The 18754-nt window shown below is 39.2% G+C and overlaps 1 protein-coding gene across 1 annotated transcript; it reads left to right on the plus strand.

The window, feature by feature from the left end:
* The first annotated feature begins 13 nt into the window (after nucleotides 1-13).
* Nucleotides 14-18442, plus strand: LOC110067989 (DNA repair protein XRCC1-like). Its single transcript, XM_089293512.1, has 20 exons — nucleotides 14-158; nucleotides 270-362; nucleotides 587-623; nucleotides 1613-1683; nucleotides 3134-3212; nucleotides 3317-3396; nucleotides 5396-5494; nucleotides 6538-6885; nucleotides 7123-7201; nucleotides 8841-8887; nucleotides 10625-10746; nucleotides 11374-11414; nucleotides 12182-12254; nucleotides 12554-12698; nucleotides 13743-13812; nucleotides 14684-14846; nucleotides 15892-15974; nucleotides 16262-16412; nucleotides 16690-16765; nucleotides 17590-18442. Exons 1-20 carry the CDS (start codon nucleotides 108-110, stop codon nucleotides 17698-17700), a joined length of 2019 nt encoding a protein of 672 aa, XP_089149638.1. The 5' UTR covers nucleotides 14-107; the 3' UTR covers nucleotides 17701-18442.
* The last annotated feature ends 312 nt before the right edge of the window (nucleotides 18443-18754 follow it).

Genomic DNA, 18754 nt, shown 5'->3' on the forward strand with positions numbered 1-18754 from the left:
CTTAATCACATCTGTGGCGGGGAACGCCTGGCGAGGTTTGTGTTTCATTGCCTTTGAAGTACAACACAAACTTACCATTTCTGAGGTTTGAAAAGCTTCACTAAGTCATGCCTCTTATTCGACCCAGGCATGTGCTATCCTTTAGCAGCGAAGATGTGGTAAGATCGATATTTTCTACAGCTGATGTAAAATTGCTCGTTTACGTTTTCTACAAAACTTTCCAGGAAACGACGAATTTTTAAGAGCTTTCATTTCAAACTGCTCTTTAGGCTCAGCCAGCACAGAACCTGCTTAAATCAGAAACATATAGAAAATGGAGATGTGCGACTGCAGGAGAGAAACAGGCTTCGGTCATTTTAGAGGTGAGTGTTAATGGAGAAAAACTGTTGAATTTAATGGAAGAGTTAATTCCAAAAACGATATAAATGCCTCCCTCTTTTCCAACCGAAGCAAATCTTGGGGCATTTTGCTTTAAATACCTTTTGTTTGGGGAAGTTTCCTTTTGAAAATCCCTGAACAATCAAGTCTTGCTAACATATTTGCAACTTAATGCATGATTAAAAGCTGTTTTCTTTTCATTATTCAGCTTGAGAAGGCAACACAGATACACTCCATTGATATAGGTAGGTACAAATATTTTTAAATGGACATTATTAAAAACTGTATCACTAGATAATGCAATTCAAGAGGTTTCATTGGCTTACTAGCGGTTAGCCATCATGGTATACCATGCTCTACAATTAATTATGGTAAGCACACAGTACACATATTTTTTTTTGTTTGTTTTTTTTTTTGGGGGGGGGGGGGGGGCATTTTTAATAAAACAATTGCTCCACTTGCGCTTGCTGGATGTGAGATGATGATTTATAGCCAACTTGGTGCTAGTCATGCCTTGTTGGCTATCTATCTAACACCAGCTATCTATCATCTTGTATCCATCACGTCCTTGTAGAGTAATATTGTTAACTATAAATGACTGCTATTATTAAGTAGCACAATAAAATTTCAAGTTGGGATGTAGTAACGTACATGTAGTTTGTGTGAGGATGCTGTCAGAAAGTGGTAAAATGAAGAACTGTTTTGTTACCATCTCATGTAGGCTGCTGGAATATGCAGGACTTATGAAGAGTAGAATAGAATGAGTGCAGCTTAACAAAGATTCAAATCTAAAACAATTGAAACCTTGGAAATCATCAAGTTTACTTCCTGGACCTTAAAAAACTCTCTTAAAAGTAGAGCTCTGCTGATTTAATCACAGGATGTATCAAATGTGCCAAATTTTCTGCCCAAACTGCCAAAAATTGGCCAATACAAGTATGATAAATGTACTTTGAGTCCTTTCCTTTGTATCTGGGAGATGTGGTGACTCATACAGGAGACTGGGAGCTTTAGTCTGTGTCCTGGAGTCTCCCAGATAATTGAGGAGAGTTGTTACTCAATGCAAAAACCTAGTTTGAACTAAATTAAATTACAATACTGGTAAATAAGAATGACATATAAAATACTGCTCAAAGCAAAATATTATTGTAATTTTCTCTTTTAATAATAGCTGGTTCAGAAGCCAAGGTTCTGATGAAAGGGTCAAACTGAATTTTGCCAATTATTTTTGCAGGCAACAATGGTTCTGCACTTGTAGAAGTGTTAGTTGGCAGGTCTTCATGGAGCTCTAATGAACAATTTCAGGTGGGAATCAATTTATTGGTCGTCAAGATTTGAGATTAAGTACAGTTTTGTTTTCTATATCTGATATGAGGCAGGGTGTGAAAACATTAGATTGCCATTTTGACAAACAGCCCTCAAATTTTGCTTGCCCTGGGCAAGTCTTCATTTATAACTGTATGTTTCTTATTAATAAATTTAGTTGGCAGATGACTTGGCTGGGAACCAGTGAGAATGGAAGTTACTTACAGGGTTTGACAGGAAAATCTGGATGACCAGATGACACTAGTTTTAAGTTCCGTGATGCATAAACAATGCAAATTAGCTACTTTGTTTCTTTTGTTTCTTTATTTGTTTGCTAATACAAAGCAGACTCTCGTGAAACTTATGGAGGGCAGCATTAACAAAATGATGTTAGTTTCTAATACAGGTTTCAACAAAACACTGACCCCTTACTGGCCTCCTTACTGATCCCCCTACTGACCACCTATAAAATTAATGGGAAAAAGAAATAACAAAGCCCAAAACTATCAACGGTACCAGTTCAACTTTGTTAATAAATTGAGCTAATCTGAAATTTCCAAGATGGTGGACACGTTGCAGATTTCCAACTCTCTTTTTTCCTATTTGTAAGTGCAGGTTTTGTTTGCAGAAAATTGAGCACAGAAAAAATTAGAAGTTGGAATATCATCAAGTATGGTATTCATACCCATTAGAAAATTAAGCAATGAAAGCTTGTTGAGAGATGCCGCAGACAACTAAAAAGGCATTTTGTAACACTGTAAAGGAAACCCACAAGATACCATCGAGATGTTGCCGTTTCTGCTTCGAATGACAAAAGTGCTGAGTGATGCTTAAATAACGACAAAGCAACTACTCCTGCTCGAAGTAGGAACCTTCGTCGCTAGTGACTGACGCACCAGCCGATTTCTTGTTGAATAATTTCAAAAACCTTTTTTGGCTTTTAGTGCTTTCTTCGCACTTGCAAAGGATATGAACTTTTGTGTTTCTTTTTCCACGACATGGACTACATGTATATAAGCTTAAATCTAAAAGCACAGCACATTTGAAGCAGCTCTTTGATTGCAAAAAAAAAATGTGACAATCATCCATCATGCCAATTTTTAATGGGAGTCTACTTCTTGTGACAACCTGTTGACAGCTATCAATTAGAGATAATTAATGGAAAGAAACATTTTTCATTTATGGCTTTGCTTGGAATCAATGTTTTTCCACAGCACTGTTTTTAAATACAAGATATCAGTAAGCTCTATATGAAAAAGTCAATTGAAAACAATTTTTTAAAAAAAATGGTCAATTTTGCGATACACTGATACGTTACATTTTGGGTTTTACACAGGTAGAAATTAAACCCGGGACAAGGTAGTCTTCCCTCAGTCTAGGATTGATACATTTACACCATCAGTCACCCTACTGTGTATGTATTTTAAATATTTTTTGTCCCTATTTTCAGGTGCTTCTTGTTGCATCTTCTTTCATGAGCCCAGCTGAAAGTAAATCATTTACCAATATCAATAGAGTCAGGATGTTTGGTAAGCAAGAGCATTGTTTTATTTTTGTGAGTTAAAATTGTGTATGCTCAGGTTTGATACTGTGGACAGTCCCTCAATTAAAAATCATATTTTGCCTTTTGCAGGTGCTGATAAACTTTCCAAGCCTGTAGCAGCACAGAAGTGGGACCGAGTCAAGTTAGTCTGTACACAGCCATTTAACAAGGTAAATAACTTATTGCTCAGTTTGTGCATCATTGATCAAAATTAAGTAAATAGTACGAAGTGTAATATTATTATCATTTATGTGAGGTGAAGTCTGCATGTGTGCCAAGTGGATCATCAGACCAACGTTTATCTGTGGTTTTAGTAGCATGAAGCGGCTAGATGTATTTCTACTCCCCCTGGATGGATGCTAGTCCATTGTAGGGTTAAGGTATCTCCCCCAGCACTAAATTAGCTACTACCCATTTATACACCTGAGTGGAGTGAGTCACTGTGAGAGTAAAGTGTCTTGCTCAAGAACACAACATGACGTCCCCAGCCGGGGTTTGAAACTGGACCACTCGTTTCGGAGGTGAGGTCACTAACCATGGGCCCACTGCACCTCCACATTCATGTGGTAAAACTAATTTGGAGTTTAACTACAGTGTAAGCAGGTTAATATGGGCACCAAAGGGACATGCAAATTATTTTCAGGGTGTCCTTATTTAGCAGACACTCAGGATAAGCATCATGAATGGAAATGTCAGCATACAATTTGAAAGTAACAGAACAGTGTTATAATTGAACTAAAGCAACATTGTGCTTATGTTCTCATGCCAGTGTAAAAAACAGAAAAATACTCATCATTTATTATATTCCTTGACTGAAACAAATTCACATTTACTTGAAGAAAGATTTTGTTTTCCAACAGGGTACTAACAATAAATCACAAAATAATCATAATAATTAATAATAAGTCTGTATACGAGCCAAGTGGTCCATCAAGCCAGAGCTTATCCTGGTTTCAGTAGCATGAAGTGACTAGGAGTATTTCTACTCCCCCTGGATGGGATGCTAGTCCATCACAGGGTTATCCTCAGCATTAAGTTCTTTGGTGCCCATTTATTCACCTGGGTGGAGAGAGGCACTGTGAGAGTAAAGTGTCTTGTCCAAGAACACAATGTAATGTCCCTGGTCATGGCTTGAACCTGGACCGCTCAATCCTGAGATGAGCGCAGGAAGCCTGAGGCCACCACACCTACCACAAAATAATCAAGAAAGATGAAAATTTACAGCCTGTATTTGTCCAGTGTCCATAAATCAAAGTTAACTTTGTATGAGAGCATGTCACCTGGTTTTGAGAAGTGTCTGTTGTCTGTAATTTATTATGCAGTGTGCATATAATTTAAGCAGGTTCTAGTGAGAGAAAACATTTGCTGAGGTTTTCATTGCAACAAACAGAAGTGCCCATAATTAGTGGGTGTCCATAGTCAGCAGGGTTCCACTGTATGTTTGTATCGTCATTGATTATAATTTCACATAATTACGCGTGCGTAATGTGACAAACAATAATTGCCTAATTACTGTATCACTGACCAATTGACACAGAAACAACTGTGATAAGACATTATCTGAAGACCATTGGGTAAATATTCTTTTGTATTTCTTTCTGTTATCTGAAGATCATAAATGGACATTTTTGTATTACTTTGCAGATTTTGAACTACATACTACATATTATATTGACTGATTCTTGCTTCAATTATACACTATGCTTCTGCTACCAAATGGAATAAAGTTGTTTGAAACCAATAGCCTATTGAATATTGGTATACACCAATACAATGTTCTCTTACACAGATCATCAAGCACCAACAAACTAAGAAATGCAAAGGGTGAAATAAATACCTGTGCATTTTGAACTTGCCGACTCTGGATTGAGCAGTCTGGGTTCGAGCCCTGGCATGGAACATTGTGTTGTGTTCTTGGGCAAGACACTTTACTCTCACAGTGCCTCTCTCGACCCAGGTGTATAAATGGGTACAAGTGAATTAAATGATGTGGGTAACCCTGTGATGGACTAGCATCCCATCCAGGGGGGGGGGGGGGGGGTAGAAATATTCCTAGTCGCTTCATGCTACAGAAACTGGGATAAGCTCTGGCCTGATGGGCCACTTGGCTTGTATGCAAACTTTACCCTTACCTTGATCAAAGTAAAGTGTGCATTGTTTGTCTCACAGAATGAACAGTATGGCTTGTCATTTATCAACCTCCATTCTCCTCCTGATGATACCAATGGTGACAATGCAGAGAAAGCTGTAGCAAGTCCTCCAGTCACAGTAAGTATAACAAAGTAGTCCTTTAGGTTTTCATTAAGGTTTTCAGTAGGAAGGCAATTGGTTTCCACAGGGGGTCAAATCTCTTTTTACTGGACTTATTTTTCTCGGGGGACTCCCATATGAAAGGTAGGGGATGCTCGTCGTAAAATGTGAGTTAAACCTCTAAAGGAGACCAGTCTGGGCGGGGCATACATACATACATAAGCTTTATTAATGTGTCTTAACATCTAGCCGATGGAGAAAAAAAACCCTCTACTGATTGGGGACACTTAATATAATAATTATTAATCAAAACTATAACAAAATTCTCGAACATGATTGGCTATCAGCAGCCCAATTTGAGCATTAATTGGACAGTGTATGCGTCATGCTTGTAATTGGACAGTACATGTCATTTTGCGGGTGCTGTTGCGGTGCACTTTGTTGAGTAAACTGCTGTGTTTTTCAGCATTCATAACGACGTTTAATCTTTCAGCAATCAATCGATGGTTTTTTCGTTTCTCTAATTTTGTCATAGTTTTGATTAATTGGTAACAGGACATCGTGTCGTCCAATTCAGTCTGTAATCATACTCGTGATTAACAAATCGAACTCCCGCTTTGCTGTCGTCCGATTTTGTTAATCACTTGTATGATTACAGACTGAATTGGACTCCTCAGTCTTACTACCATTATTAGTAACCTACTAACTATTTTCTAATGAAGTATTAAAAAGCCTAACAATGTAATTAACAATATAATATAGTTAAAAAACCAGCAAACTGTTTTCTAATAACAATCAACTAATGAGATAAATTATTAAAAAGAATTAAGCATTACAAAAGATGCAGTTGGAACAATTGTCATCTTCTACCATTACACTTAAAATCAAATTTACAGATACGATTTTTAAAACTAAATAGTGATGGGAGGGTTTTAATTTCGCTTGGTAGCTTATTTCACAACTAATAATCAACAAGGCCGCTTTATCTCCAACATATGTAAAGCCAAAGTGTAATAAAAATAGCTGATGTTATAAATATTGTTTCTAAATAATAATTTCAGGCTTCAAAGAGACTTGGTCGCTTTATTTTAAAAGATGACAGTGACAGTGAAGAGAAAAAAAAGGTTTCATCTGGAAGTCTATTTTTCAAGAAACTACAAAAGAAAGCTTCCCCGCCTCCCATGTCTACTGCAGCTGAAGTTAGAGCAGCATCGACAGCTACCACCTCATCAGATGACAGGAAGCCAAGTGTTGTCAGCAGTGTTCAAGACGTCCGACACCCAGTAGCTAAGGACGGACACTCGTTGAATAAAGACAGACACCCAGTGGCTAAACACAGAGCAGAGAAAATTGGAGGAAGATCCTCTCCAAAACCAGATGAAAAACCTGTTCAGAGGAGAACTAGTGAGGTACAGTTTGCCAAGCAATTATATTTTTATGCAAAATTATTAATATCGTCACGCAGGTTTTACACTGAAGAAAACGGCAAAGATTGAACTACAGTGTGCAAGGAACTCTTCAGCATATAAACACAGTCACGTTAGATAGTCATTCAGTGTTTGTGACAGTCTTATGATCTAAAATATCTTTTCAGAATTTCGTAGTTGAAAGGCATACGAATTGTTTTCCCTTTTTTTTTTGTTCAGAGTGCAAAACGGAAATACGAAGATTCACCAAAGGAAAACAAAAACAGCAAATCGCCACCTCCAGCAAAAAAGAAACGAGGTAAGACTTTCCTAGAGATAAAAACTTATTTCAATTTGGATGAAGCAGAACAAAGGAAAGGATAGTGCTGCATCCCCTCAAAACATAACCTCTAAAAGATTGAAAGTCTATCATTGCTTCAGTTGACTGTTCACTGGAGGAAGGAGAATGGCGCGCGCGAGAATTTGTTCACACACCGTCCGCCGTCCACCTTTTAACAGTTCTATTTCGTGCGTGGCCAACGAGGGGCCTGGGCCAAGCATGTAGCGACCAATCATTCTTCTCTTAACTTTTCAATACAAGAAGACAAGAGATGAAATTAGAGATCTGATCATTTAAGGGCAAGCGTCTTAACTTAATGTCAATTCTCCTAGGATGGACGCGGATTTGATTCTCATTCAGTTTATAACAGAGCAGGTCCCTTTTGTGGGTTTGAGAAGGCTGTTTTGAGTCTGCAATATATATGTTTTATTAAGATCAATACGTTTTACCATAAAATTCTAATAATGAGACTCGCGCTTGTTTTTGTTCTGATAGTCTAATAATCAGTTTTGGTTTCATGAAGTGACTAGACGAATTGTGGAGGTTTTGCACTCAGTCGAGTTCGCGCCCGCATTTTCAAGTTTGCACCGAGATTGAGTTTACCTCCAGCATTCAGTCTCGTACATGCCTCCTGCTAACCAAGTTCGAGGTCTTTACTGTAAGTTACGGACCGATTTTTTTCCCCTTCAGTTTATGGCACAAGCGCCCGTAATGATTTCTATTCACGCGGACTTCAAATTCTTACGCACTGCGAAAGCAAAACGAGTCAATTTGAAATCGTTGTTAAGTCGTTAGCACGTTATAATACAAAATTTAAAGTGAAAGAAAGTTTTAAACTTTAACTTGTTATAAAAGTTAAGAACACTTGGCGGTAAATCACGAAACATTTGGGCAATAAAAACAGCTTTAAATTTGAGCGGGCCGTACAGTAGAATACGGACCGCTAAATTGACCGATCAGAGCGAGCGTAGTAACTGAGAGATGTAAACACTGTTTTCACTCTCAAGAGTAAAACCAAAGGTAGTCGGGGAAACTTCAATTTTCTAGGATACTCCAGGCTGACATCAAGAGTATGCAGCGAAGTCGGTCGACCTTTCAAAAAAGTGAGGTGCGAACTCGGATGGTGCTAACTTAATTGGGGGCGAATGCTCCTGCTACTATTGGTACAGCTGGTCTAATGGGATACTAGTTCACGACAAGGTATTCCTCAGCATTTTGCTACGTTGCTCATACAGTTTGCCAGCAATCAGTATCCTCCTGTTGGGAAAAGGGCTCTGTGGTACAGATAGTACCATGTAAAACAACACAGCTCAAAGGTGGAGTTCTTGATAAGGCGTGAAATGAGTTAAATGTTTGGCCAACGCCTCTTCTCAATAACACATTGCCTGCATTAGTCTAAACAGCTATGGATAGTTTAAAAATAAAACTGTTTTTTTTCTTTGTCTAACCGGCTGCGTAAGCGGGTTTTGCGACGAAGCGTTAAGTAAAAAATGCGATGTTCTCTGGTGAAGTATTTCTTCCTGTGATAAGCCAAACTATGAAGATATAAAGCAGTTGTTATTGACCTGATTACTTATTCGTCTTATGTCAGATTAATCGTCTTGTTTTCTTCCTTCAGAATCTCCTAACCTTGGTAACAGTTCAGTCTCATTCGATGAAGTTATGGTGAGTCTAGCTAGCGTCTGTCCTCCGAACATAAATTATCTGATAATAAAGTGTATTATCGTTTGTCACACGATGTAGTCACTTAAGATGTATATCGCGATGTTTCGACAGCTTACTGCTAGTCTTCTTCAGGCGATAAGGTCGACTGATTGCACGGTATCATTTATATCACAAAGGTCGGCTGTGATTGGTGCATTTCGATCCTATCTGTCCACTTGGGCAGCGTGTTCGCGCAGCAGGAACTTCAGACAGCCTATCAACCACAAAAGCGAGTCGTTTTGAAGCAACTGTGTTATTTTGGCGGGCGAGTGAAACATCTGTGTCTCAATTCGAAGTTGCTAAAGGTGAATCAACAACCGTAGCGTGTTTGAGGAGCAAACATTTCGAGGGTTAGCTCTTCGTTTAAGGCCCCATCTACACTACGCCGGAGGGAGTTGAAAACGGCGTTTTCACTCTGAAAACGCATCAAATATTTTCGCCGTTCACAGTAAGCCGGAGGAATTTGAAAACGCAACAATCACCGGTCATTTTGGATTTGTGTTTGAGGAAAACACGGATAGAGAAATCACGTGATTATCGTCACTGTATCGTTTTCGAAAAGCTCCGTTTTCAAAATGTTTTCCGTCCACACCAAAACGAAAAGCGAGCCTGTTTCAATTTCTCCGGTTTGAAGAACGTTTTTGAAAAGCTCCATTTTCTTGACGGATTAGAGAGGACGGTAGGCCTAACCGTAGAAATAAAGCTGCGTTTTCAAATTTCTGCGGCGTATTGTGGACGAGGACTAAGCAAATCAGGTAGAAGAGTATTCGTCGTTCGTGTGTAACTGCATGTGTGCTTTAGATGCGTGAGTCTGTATGTTGTCTGGAGTTACGCTGTTAAGCAATAAGGCAACTAAAACTTCAGTCATAAATTCACGTAAACGTAGACTACGAGTAGTCCCTCTTTCACTTAGTCCGTCGTGCGTGACGCGTAAAAAAAAAAAAAACGAGAAAGAAATGTCCGCGGGAAATATCGAAAGATGGATTAGGCGTAGTCTAATGTAAATGAGACCTCGTTAACGATCCTATGGGAAACCATGACTAAGGTGCCGATTTTAAAGAAATTCCGTTCTCAGTGAGGTTTTGCGAATTTCGCGAGTTGTGAAGAGAAAAGAAGTGTAGAATGGCAGAAAGGTGAAAATTCTTGGCGACAGGTTTAGAGGTGTAGCTGAGATGCATCCGTACGACTCTTTTTTTTAGTCCTGTGTTACGTGTACCTCGTATTTGAAAAGACAGGTAGACTTCTGAGAGGAAGGGAGAAGGGGGGAGGCCCCCGCATAAACGCGACAAGGGTAAATCGCCGAACCTTTAAGGGTTAAAATTTTTGGTACGGTACCTGTGTCTGACCCTAGAATGGCCACCGTTAGTTAAGAGTTCTTGCCGTACTTTTATACGTGTTCAGCAAAAATAAAAGGAGTTACCTACCAAAGAAAAAGATATCCACAAAAACGTCCTAAGTTGTGAAAATATCCACTGGTGTTGTTTCCGAATTGTCCCCTCTCAGGAGAAAAACTCAGTCGTTCGAGTCACGCCCACAAAACGAGATTATGGTTCCTTTTAGGGGTTAAACCCTTTTGCTTTCCCCTGGACATAGACATTTTTAAACGTACCGGGTAATCCGTACAGTTGCGTTTGTTGTTATTGCCTCAGGAACAGCCATGTTGTGACACTTGTCGCTTTTTGTATTTGTTTGTTTCAGAAAGGTGTTGTGTTTGTAATGAGTGGGTTTGTGAACCCCGAGCGAGGCAATCTCCGTGACAAAGCCTTGCAGATGGGTGCGCAGTTTAGGCAAGACTGGGGTAAAGGATGTACCCATCTAATGTGAGTCGGACATTTATGATACAGAACACTTGTTTTAAGCATGCTCGTGTAAGTGCGTTATGTTCTAATTCAAAGTCTTCTTGAATGAACTCTTCCGTTATGTAGTCTGTCAAAAGTTTGATGGGTGATTAAAAGGTGAAACGTTGTCCCTATTTTTGTTACTGATTCATCCAACTTCGCAAAATAGCTTTCTAGATTATTATACGGAACCTACGATGGGCGACAAAAGTAGTTGCGACACTCAATATTTAACCTGTTATTCTATTTCATTCGCATTTGACACTCTTGGTCCCCAATTCGATGTTGTGTACTCTAGGTGCTGTGGTCTGTGCAGTCTTAGAAATAGAAAAATCAACATTGTTTGGTGAGGAACGGAGGGAAATGGCTTTAAGATGCTCGAAAATCGAGTTTCACTGCGAAGTGTCTCAACACTTCTGTCGTTCATTGTAGGCCCAGTTGTTCGAAGGGTTGAAAGCATTGGATAAATAGATGTATCAAAAAATGGATCATTGGATAATGCAATTCAAGAGTTTTCACTGGCTTAGACATCATGGAATATGAGCAATTATAATAACCTGATTTGAAGGACAACATTAATTTGAGCTTCTGGTCTTATTTCAATCACAGTTGTGCCTTCGCCAACACGCCCAAGTTCAATCAAGTTAAAGGTAATGATGTGGAAGTTGTTACCTTGGGCAAATCTTAATAATACAGATTTTTTTTATCATTTGACATCAAATAGGTCATTTCCGAGTCGCCTCTTAAAACGAGTCTTCGTGCGAACCATTGATATGAAAATGAGTTCTGCCTACAGGTTCTTTTTCATGCAAATCAAAGTCATTTTCATAAGAAAGGTTTTGAACGAGGACTCATTCTGAAACAGGTCCAAGGTAACACCGAAAAGGCCTATTTCATGGTAACACCTCTGACGACATAAAACGCATGCTCAGTCAACTATTCCGGTGTAGGTACCCCGGATATAAGGCCTCCTTCACATTGTGTACCTTACCGGCCGGTATTGGCCTGTTATGAATAAGCTTCATACAACGCCCTCTGTGCTTTGCGTACTTTTTTCCGGGCTTTTTTCCTTAAATGTTCCTTGTGTTTCTTGTTCTAAAGAACATAAAACATCTTTGTGCACTGCTGGTTGTTGGTTTCATCGGCTTATTTCGAAACGCTTTTTTTAATACCGCTTATATCAAGCTCCCACGGATATATGCCCCCCCCCCCCCGCCAGTTTATAAGCCCACCCAAAACGGTTGGAATATCCCGAGGGTATAAGCCCCGCTCCCTCGTTTATAAGCCTACCCAAACCCCGTATAAAGTTGTATATGCCCAGGGCTTATGACCGGAATTTTACGGTATGCTAAGGTTATCGTTGTATTTATTGAAACCCTTTGTTGAACAGTTGTTTCGCTCGTTTTTTTTTTTTCAGGAAAAGGAAAGATTGTGACCAAGAAATGGATAACTGACTGTTTCAAGAAGAACAAGCGCTTGCCAACTCGAAAGTAAGTTATCTATGTTTTCTTTTGATCTTAGTGGAGAATGGAGGGGATTCCTTCAGGGAAATTTTGTCTTTTTTCGTTCTTCTAAAATTTGCTTACGGCGTAGAAATAAAGATATGTTCCGTCGCTGTAACAGAACAACAGCACCAAAAGAATCCTCTTTCTACTACAGAAATTTTTCAAAATAATTTTTACATCGCCAAGATTTTAGTACGAACTCACAGCTTCTGGAATAGTTTTTTTGACTTGCCTTTTTAACCGAATAATTTTTCCATAACTTTGACTTATCTCTCATTGTCAAGCTACCATTTGCCGGGTGATAGCAGTTCATCTGAAGAAAGTAGCGAAGAGGAAAAAGCCAAACCTAAACCGCCGCCGGCAAAAAAGAAAAAGGACACAGACAGTAATAATCACAAGAAAGCTGGGGCGAGTGACACTGAGTTAAAGGTTAGATAAATGAGTCACGTGATTTGTTGTTCACGTGAGCAATAGCATCAATCATCTGGGCCGGGTTGTCAGTCAAAGCCCGATTAAGCTAACCCAGGATTAGCTGAGCATTAGCTACGGTGTTAAATTATTAGGTTGCATTCAGTTCTTTTGACAACTGACCGAGCACGTCGCTGTCGCAGTGTGTTTGCCATTCTTCGTAAAACGTTAGCGCTGCTGCGTTCTAAAAGTGCTCTGAATTCTTTTGTTGCACAATTAGTTCCCAATAAAATATCTGAACAGTTGTTAGGAATAATAAAAATGCCAGGTTTGAATCACTGCTGATAAACATTACACAAGTTGTACATCCAATACCATCACAGCTAAACTGACCAATATGTTTTAACAGACCAGACTTATAACACCATCGACTGATTAACACTTTTTACTTGTCTCTGAAGATGACTTTTCCGATCAGGTTATCAAAACATCAGTCGCCAACTAAAGTTCTTTTCAGAACTATCCTCGCCCTAATGCTCGTTCCGGGATGTTACTCTATCGCAGGTTGATTCAACACTTGTTGTCAGATTTTCCCAGAAAATTTACAGATACAGATACCATTATGCTGTAAGAGAAGTGGCACAAAAGCCTGAAGAAACACTTACACAAGACTTTGATTAAAGGAGCTCAGTCACGTTATTTTGGCCATGTACAAAATAACCTTTAAATTGAAGGAAACCTGAAAATAATAGTTTACTTAAATAGAAAACCACCAAAGAGATAAAAATAAACCATAAAGAAACAAGGATGGTTGAGGATGGAGAAGATTAACACGGATTACAAACGAAAAACTTGAAAAATTTAGGCTAATTTTTTCAAGATGCGCATTCCGTGACGTAGCACCTTTAACCTGAAATGGAGATTAACCTTCTTCAGTACATTCCTTGCCACTTTAAAATTTCCTAACGGGAAACTTAGTCGATGTTCAATTTATGCGAAGTCAAACTGATAAATTGATATGTCTTATTTATTGCTGACAATGTTCATGATCTTGTTTGCATAAAGGACGACACACCCTCAGGAAGCTCGAAACCTCACATGGAGAGCAAGGATGAAGTTTCCACTGAAAAGAAAGGTAAAATACGTACAGACTGATCGACAATGAGCTTCTCCTTACATTGCATATTATGTTGCGTAACCAGTTGCCGAGAATACTAAAGATATCCATCAATTACGATATAGCAATTATCTTGATGAACAACCAAACTCTCAGAAGCTTAAATCGGAGGTTATCATCAACATTTAATATTCAGCGCTTCAGCTCCGTTCAAGGTTGTGGTACAGGGCTACTAGGCTACCCACTTTGCTCGATTAGCAGCCGCGTACGGAAAAGGAGAGGAGTGGGGGGGGGGGGGGGGGGGGAAGGAACGTACACCAGGCTAACTGTTATTCATACATTTGCAAATAGTTTTTTATAGCAGTTAGTTATATGAAATTGTAAGTCCAGACGTATGACTCTAGACATGTTTCTTTTGGCATTTACTATTTAATAATAAAGAATTCTTGCTTGCTCGAGAGAGACAAAATCGAGCCTATAAACCCACTGGCGAAATCAAAAATCAGCCTTCATTTTATGTAGACCCGGGTGAATCCCAAATTTCATGTGTACCCTTCTGGTAACATTTTGTTGATTGGTGTATTTGTTGCAAACAGCAAATTTGCCTGATTTTGGCATTTTGCCACAACATATCAGGAACATTACGACCATCATTGTCTTCACGGTCGTGCCTTGTAATCTCAAAAATTATTGGTCGAATTGTATCAATGGAAGGCCAATAGTGTCTTCCCACAATCCCACGTGACCTTCCTAATTACTTCCCAGTACTTCAACGATGTTTCTCCGGCAAATGAGGAGTGGTAACGAGCTTGATAAGGGCGCAAGTTAATTTGTCTGAAGCTCCTTCCTGGTTCAGTACTAATTCTATTTGTCTTGTTTTTCGTGTCAGATGGGCCCAAGAAAACAGACGATGAAGATGACACATATGGCGGTTCAACTGATGACGAGTCTGGAGAACCAAATCAAAATGACAAGACTGAAAAAGTGTCATCTCCATTGACTCCAAAAGAGACATCATCCAGTGACCGTGACACTGAGGACGAACTGAAAAGGTCAAATACACTAGTCTGAAGATTAGGGACGGAGCATTTTTTTAGGGGGGGGGGGGATTGGGGTGGGGGTCGGGGAATTTTCCGGGGTATAAAGACTTTTTTCTCACCTTTAGGTTGTGCATGGGTTTTTTTGGTGGGCAATAGCTTGTGCAAAAATTTTTTCAAGTCTAGCACAGGACCTGGTCAGTAGAGAGTACTTGCTCGATTTTTCTTCCCCATGGTTCTCCTTGCAAGATTTTTTTTGCCGCAGTTGTTGCTGTGTATAAATTTTATGTTTGGAAATTGCTCAACCCCCCCCCCCCCCCCACCTCCCTACGTAAAACAATTAATGGTGCGTCCCTTATACGAGAACAATGGTCTGCTTTCGGTTCCTGTAATCCAAAACCTCCTCATTCTTCTTTAAAAACACTGGCAGGTTTTAGCGGGGTTGTTGTTGATAATGTCCATTCGTTGCATCATGATCCCGTGAAATGTTCGGCAAGATGGTAGGGGTCCAGTAGAGACTTGTTCAATCCCGCATCCCGCCACTGTTTAAGCTCAATCCCCCCCATCCCGCCACAAAGAGAATGTTTCTCCCGAGCCCGCCTGGTTACAGTCGCTGCAGTTCTCCGCGTAACGTCCCGTCCCGCATCCCGCCGTCAATTTTGAAACTATCCGGCGTCCAAAATGAGCAAATCCAGCTCTCGTCGAAGTACTTTTATCCCGCGTCCCGCCATACCTATGTAACCGATTTGGAGAACTTGCTTGTTATGTTGTGTCGGCTGGCAACAAGTTACAATTTTGGCCAAAACCGCGTTGAGACAAATCCAGAATCCGCACTTTGTAAAATTAAGGCCCCTAAGACTCCTCAAAAAATCACATTCTTCTTACCCGCCAATTATTCAATGTTATTTGTTTGTGACTTAATGTACACTGGTTCACATTTGGTTCCAAGCAACATTGCCAACACTGTTTTAAGAGGAGAGGGAGGGATGTCCATGTCTCAAAGTAGTCCAGGACTGGAGGAACTGACGTCTAGTGTCACGTTTTATTCTGTTCTTTGCAGAGTTCAAGAAGAAGAAGAAAAAGAAGCAGAAGATATTTATGGTGGTTCAACTGATGATGAACAAGAAGAAACCACAAACAAAGGTATTTCTCACGAAGAAATGCAAGTTTAGGAGCGCTATGGTCTGTCAGTTAGTTCACAAACTGTAGTGAATTAAAGGATTTTTTAACCTGGGAAAGTCTGCGGACAAACTTTATGAAATTTGAACAAAAACTCAGCGCTCTGGTCTTTCCCAAAGTATTAAAAACTGATTAGTGGGAACTCGTATGTTGTCTTGAGCGTGTTGTCGGAATTCTTCAGTTCCAGTTAATCTTCGTTTAGAAATAGTGTATCATTGTTGGGTTATTTCTTCCTGTTTGGCGTTTCCCAGGTAAAGTAGAATCCGCTGACGACGTTACCTCGGGCTCAGAAGACCTTCCCTCGTTACCAGACTTCTTCTCTCACAAGCATTTCATGTTGTATGGTGAAATTGAAAGCAAGACCAGGAGACTCCTGATAAGATACATCACGGCCTATAATGGGTAAATGCCTTGTTTAACTGTTATAGGGGGCAACATTCTAGTCCAAAATCGTTGAAGGGAAAAAGTATTAAAAAATTTAATGCATTGTGAGAAAAGACGAGTGAAATGACAAAATTACAAGATTTCTAACAAAGTGACTTGATTTGAAAGTGCTTTTAACAAGGGTATAATTTGTTATTTATTTTATTGTAAACGAATTTTCCTTCTTTGTCTTCTCTTTGTCTCGTTTTCGGTCACTGCGTTGAGATACATTAGTCGTCTTATTTTCCTCTGTTAGAACTGTTGAGGATTACATGAGCGACACTGTGGACTTTGTCATAACCAACGAAAACTGGGACAAAAATTTTGATGAGGTGCGTATGATTATTGATCAACCGTGATTGCTTTTAGCTTTTAATACAGTAAAATTGACAAGGTTTAACTAGTCTCTTTCAAATGGAACCTTCGCAGAGAAGCTTTCTTACTGTGTAATTTTGAAAGTCGTTACAAGGCTACTCAGAAACAGTAAAAACCTGCGTGTAAAAACCTGGTGATTTAATTAAAAGTATAAGAACCTGTTTAGCCAATCAAGATGAACCAGGTTCTTATATGTGGGTTACAGCTAAATAATGCAAGCCTTTTTAACCGAGGAGTGTAACTTTGAGATTGCAAATTTATATTACAAGAAAGTACATTTTACAGTTGGGAATACAAGTTTATTTATTTTTCTGGTAATCAACAACTTTACCTCCTTCATAGAAATTAAGAACCTAATTAAGAACCTACTTAGTCTAAGTTGCCATTAACTACCCCAAAATACAAGAACCTATTTTGCCAGACTTCAAAAAATGTTGGCTCTTAAACGGGGGTTTTCATTGTGGCATAAATAAAACGTCAAAACAAATAACAAACCACCGATAATTGTAAACGTTTCCTTTTGTTGTAGCAAGTGCCTTCGTATACAAAACAGTTCTAAATCTTTTTCACACCGTTAAACATATCAGCAAGCACTTCACTCAATAGACCATTTTCGATATATTAAAATTCTATCTTGGCTCCGAGGCTTGGGGGAATAAAACAAAAGAAATCACATCGATGTTGAGTGATGAATAATTAATTTCTTTTGTTTTATTCCCCCAAGCCTCGGAGCCATGTTAGAATTTTAAAATATCGAAAATGGCCTGATCTTCGTTCCCAGGCTCTCGACGAAAACCCGTCCTTGGCCTTTGTACGACCCAAGTGGATCATTGTCTGTCACGAGAAAGGTGCCTTTGTTCCATTTCAACCATACATCATAGTTCCTTCATAGTAATGTGTTTAATCTCACGTGATTAATTCATTATCAACGTATTCAACCACGACCCAGGTTTTCAGACGGAGTTCTTGAAATAATTTTCAACGAAGCGACGACTGTCCGAAAATCTACCGAGAAACGCCGAGTAAAGGTCGAAAATGTATCGTTTCTCCGTCAGTACTGTTCGTTCGTGGAAATATTTTGGCTTGATGGTCTTTTCCTTCAAAAACGTCGCACATGTTTTTACTGCTTTCTAAAAGCGTCGGTGACAGTGGGTCCTTTCCTTTAGTATTTGCAACACTATTGGGTGTTAGCATTCTACTCAGAAACCTACACCGGCTCAGAATCAGTTGAAGAATCCTTGCGCATTTCTCAATCTGCCAACCTTTACGTAGATCACCGTACATCAGTGCAAATGAGAATCGGTCCGGCATCTTGTTACCAGACCTCCGTAGACACTGGTTCTCAGCGGGCGACCTGACGCCGACCTAAAGGAATGTCGGAATGCTCTGGTCATCTTTCTTCAAGAACTGTGCATGCTCAAGGCTTGTGGAGTGTTGTTTCAACCCTGGAGTTACTTATCTAAAGCCTACAAGGTGCTCGCTCTTACAAACACAAACTCAACATTTCCTAGTTCAGAGATAATTCCGTTTTCAAAACGAGGACATTTTTCATCCGGCTATAGTGTAAAACGAGTACAATGTGCTAAGCGTTAGACACGAAACAAGTAAATAAAATGCATTGCATCTGACTTTTACTGATGTCTGCTTTAATATGATACATAAATTTAAAAAAAAAAAAAAAAATTCGGACGATTTTAATTTCGGACAAAAAAGTGTCCGAAAACAAAACCATTTGAAATTTTAAGCGTCCGAGATATTTACAGTACAGTAGTAAACTTGTAAATAACTCCAAAACATTTAGCTTCCATTATGGAGCGAACTCTGGGGCTTATATCCAGGGAGCTTATAAGTAGCATAATGAAAATGTTTCGAAATGTAACAGTATTGATCAAAATAAGTTTTTCATGATTTTCAATTAAGCTTTAAAACATCGTAATAAATCTAAC

Source organism: Orbicella faveolata, unplaced genomic scaffold (genome assembly GCF_042242905.1).
Source record: "Orbicella faveolata isolate gen_17 unplaced genomic scaffold, um_ofav_v1 contig_25, whole genome shotgun sequence".
NCBI classification, from domain to species: Eukaryota; Metazoa; Cnidaria; class Anthozoa; order Scleractinia; family Merulinidae; genus Orbicella; species Orbicella faveolata.

Excerpts from the sequence above, each read along its gene's own strand:
- LOC110067989 (XM_089293512.1), top strand. The coding sequence starts at position 108 with ATGCCTCTTATTCGACCCAGGCATGTGCTATCCTTTAGCAGCGAAGAT. Across the intron at positions 3,397-5,395 it reads GTACACAGCCATTTAACAAG|AATGAACAGTATGGCTTGTC; the intron begins GTAAATAACTTA and ends TTTGTCTCACAG. Across the intron at positions 12,699-13,742 it reads CGAGTGACACTGAGTTAAAG|GACGACACACCCTCAGGAAG; the intron begins GTTAGATAAATG and ends GTTTGCATAAAG.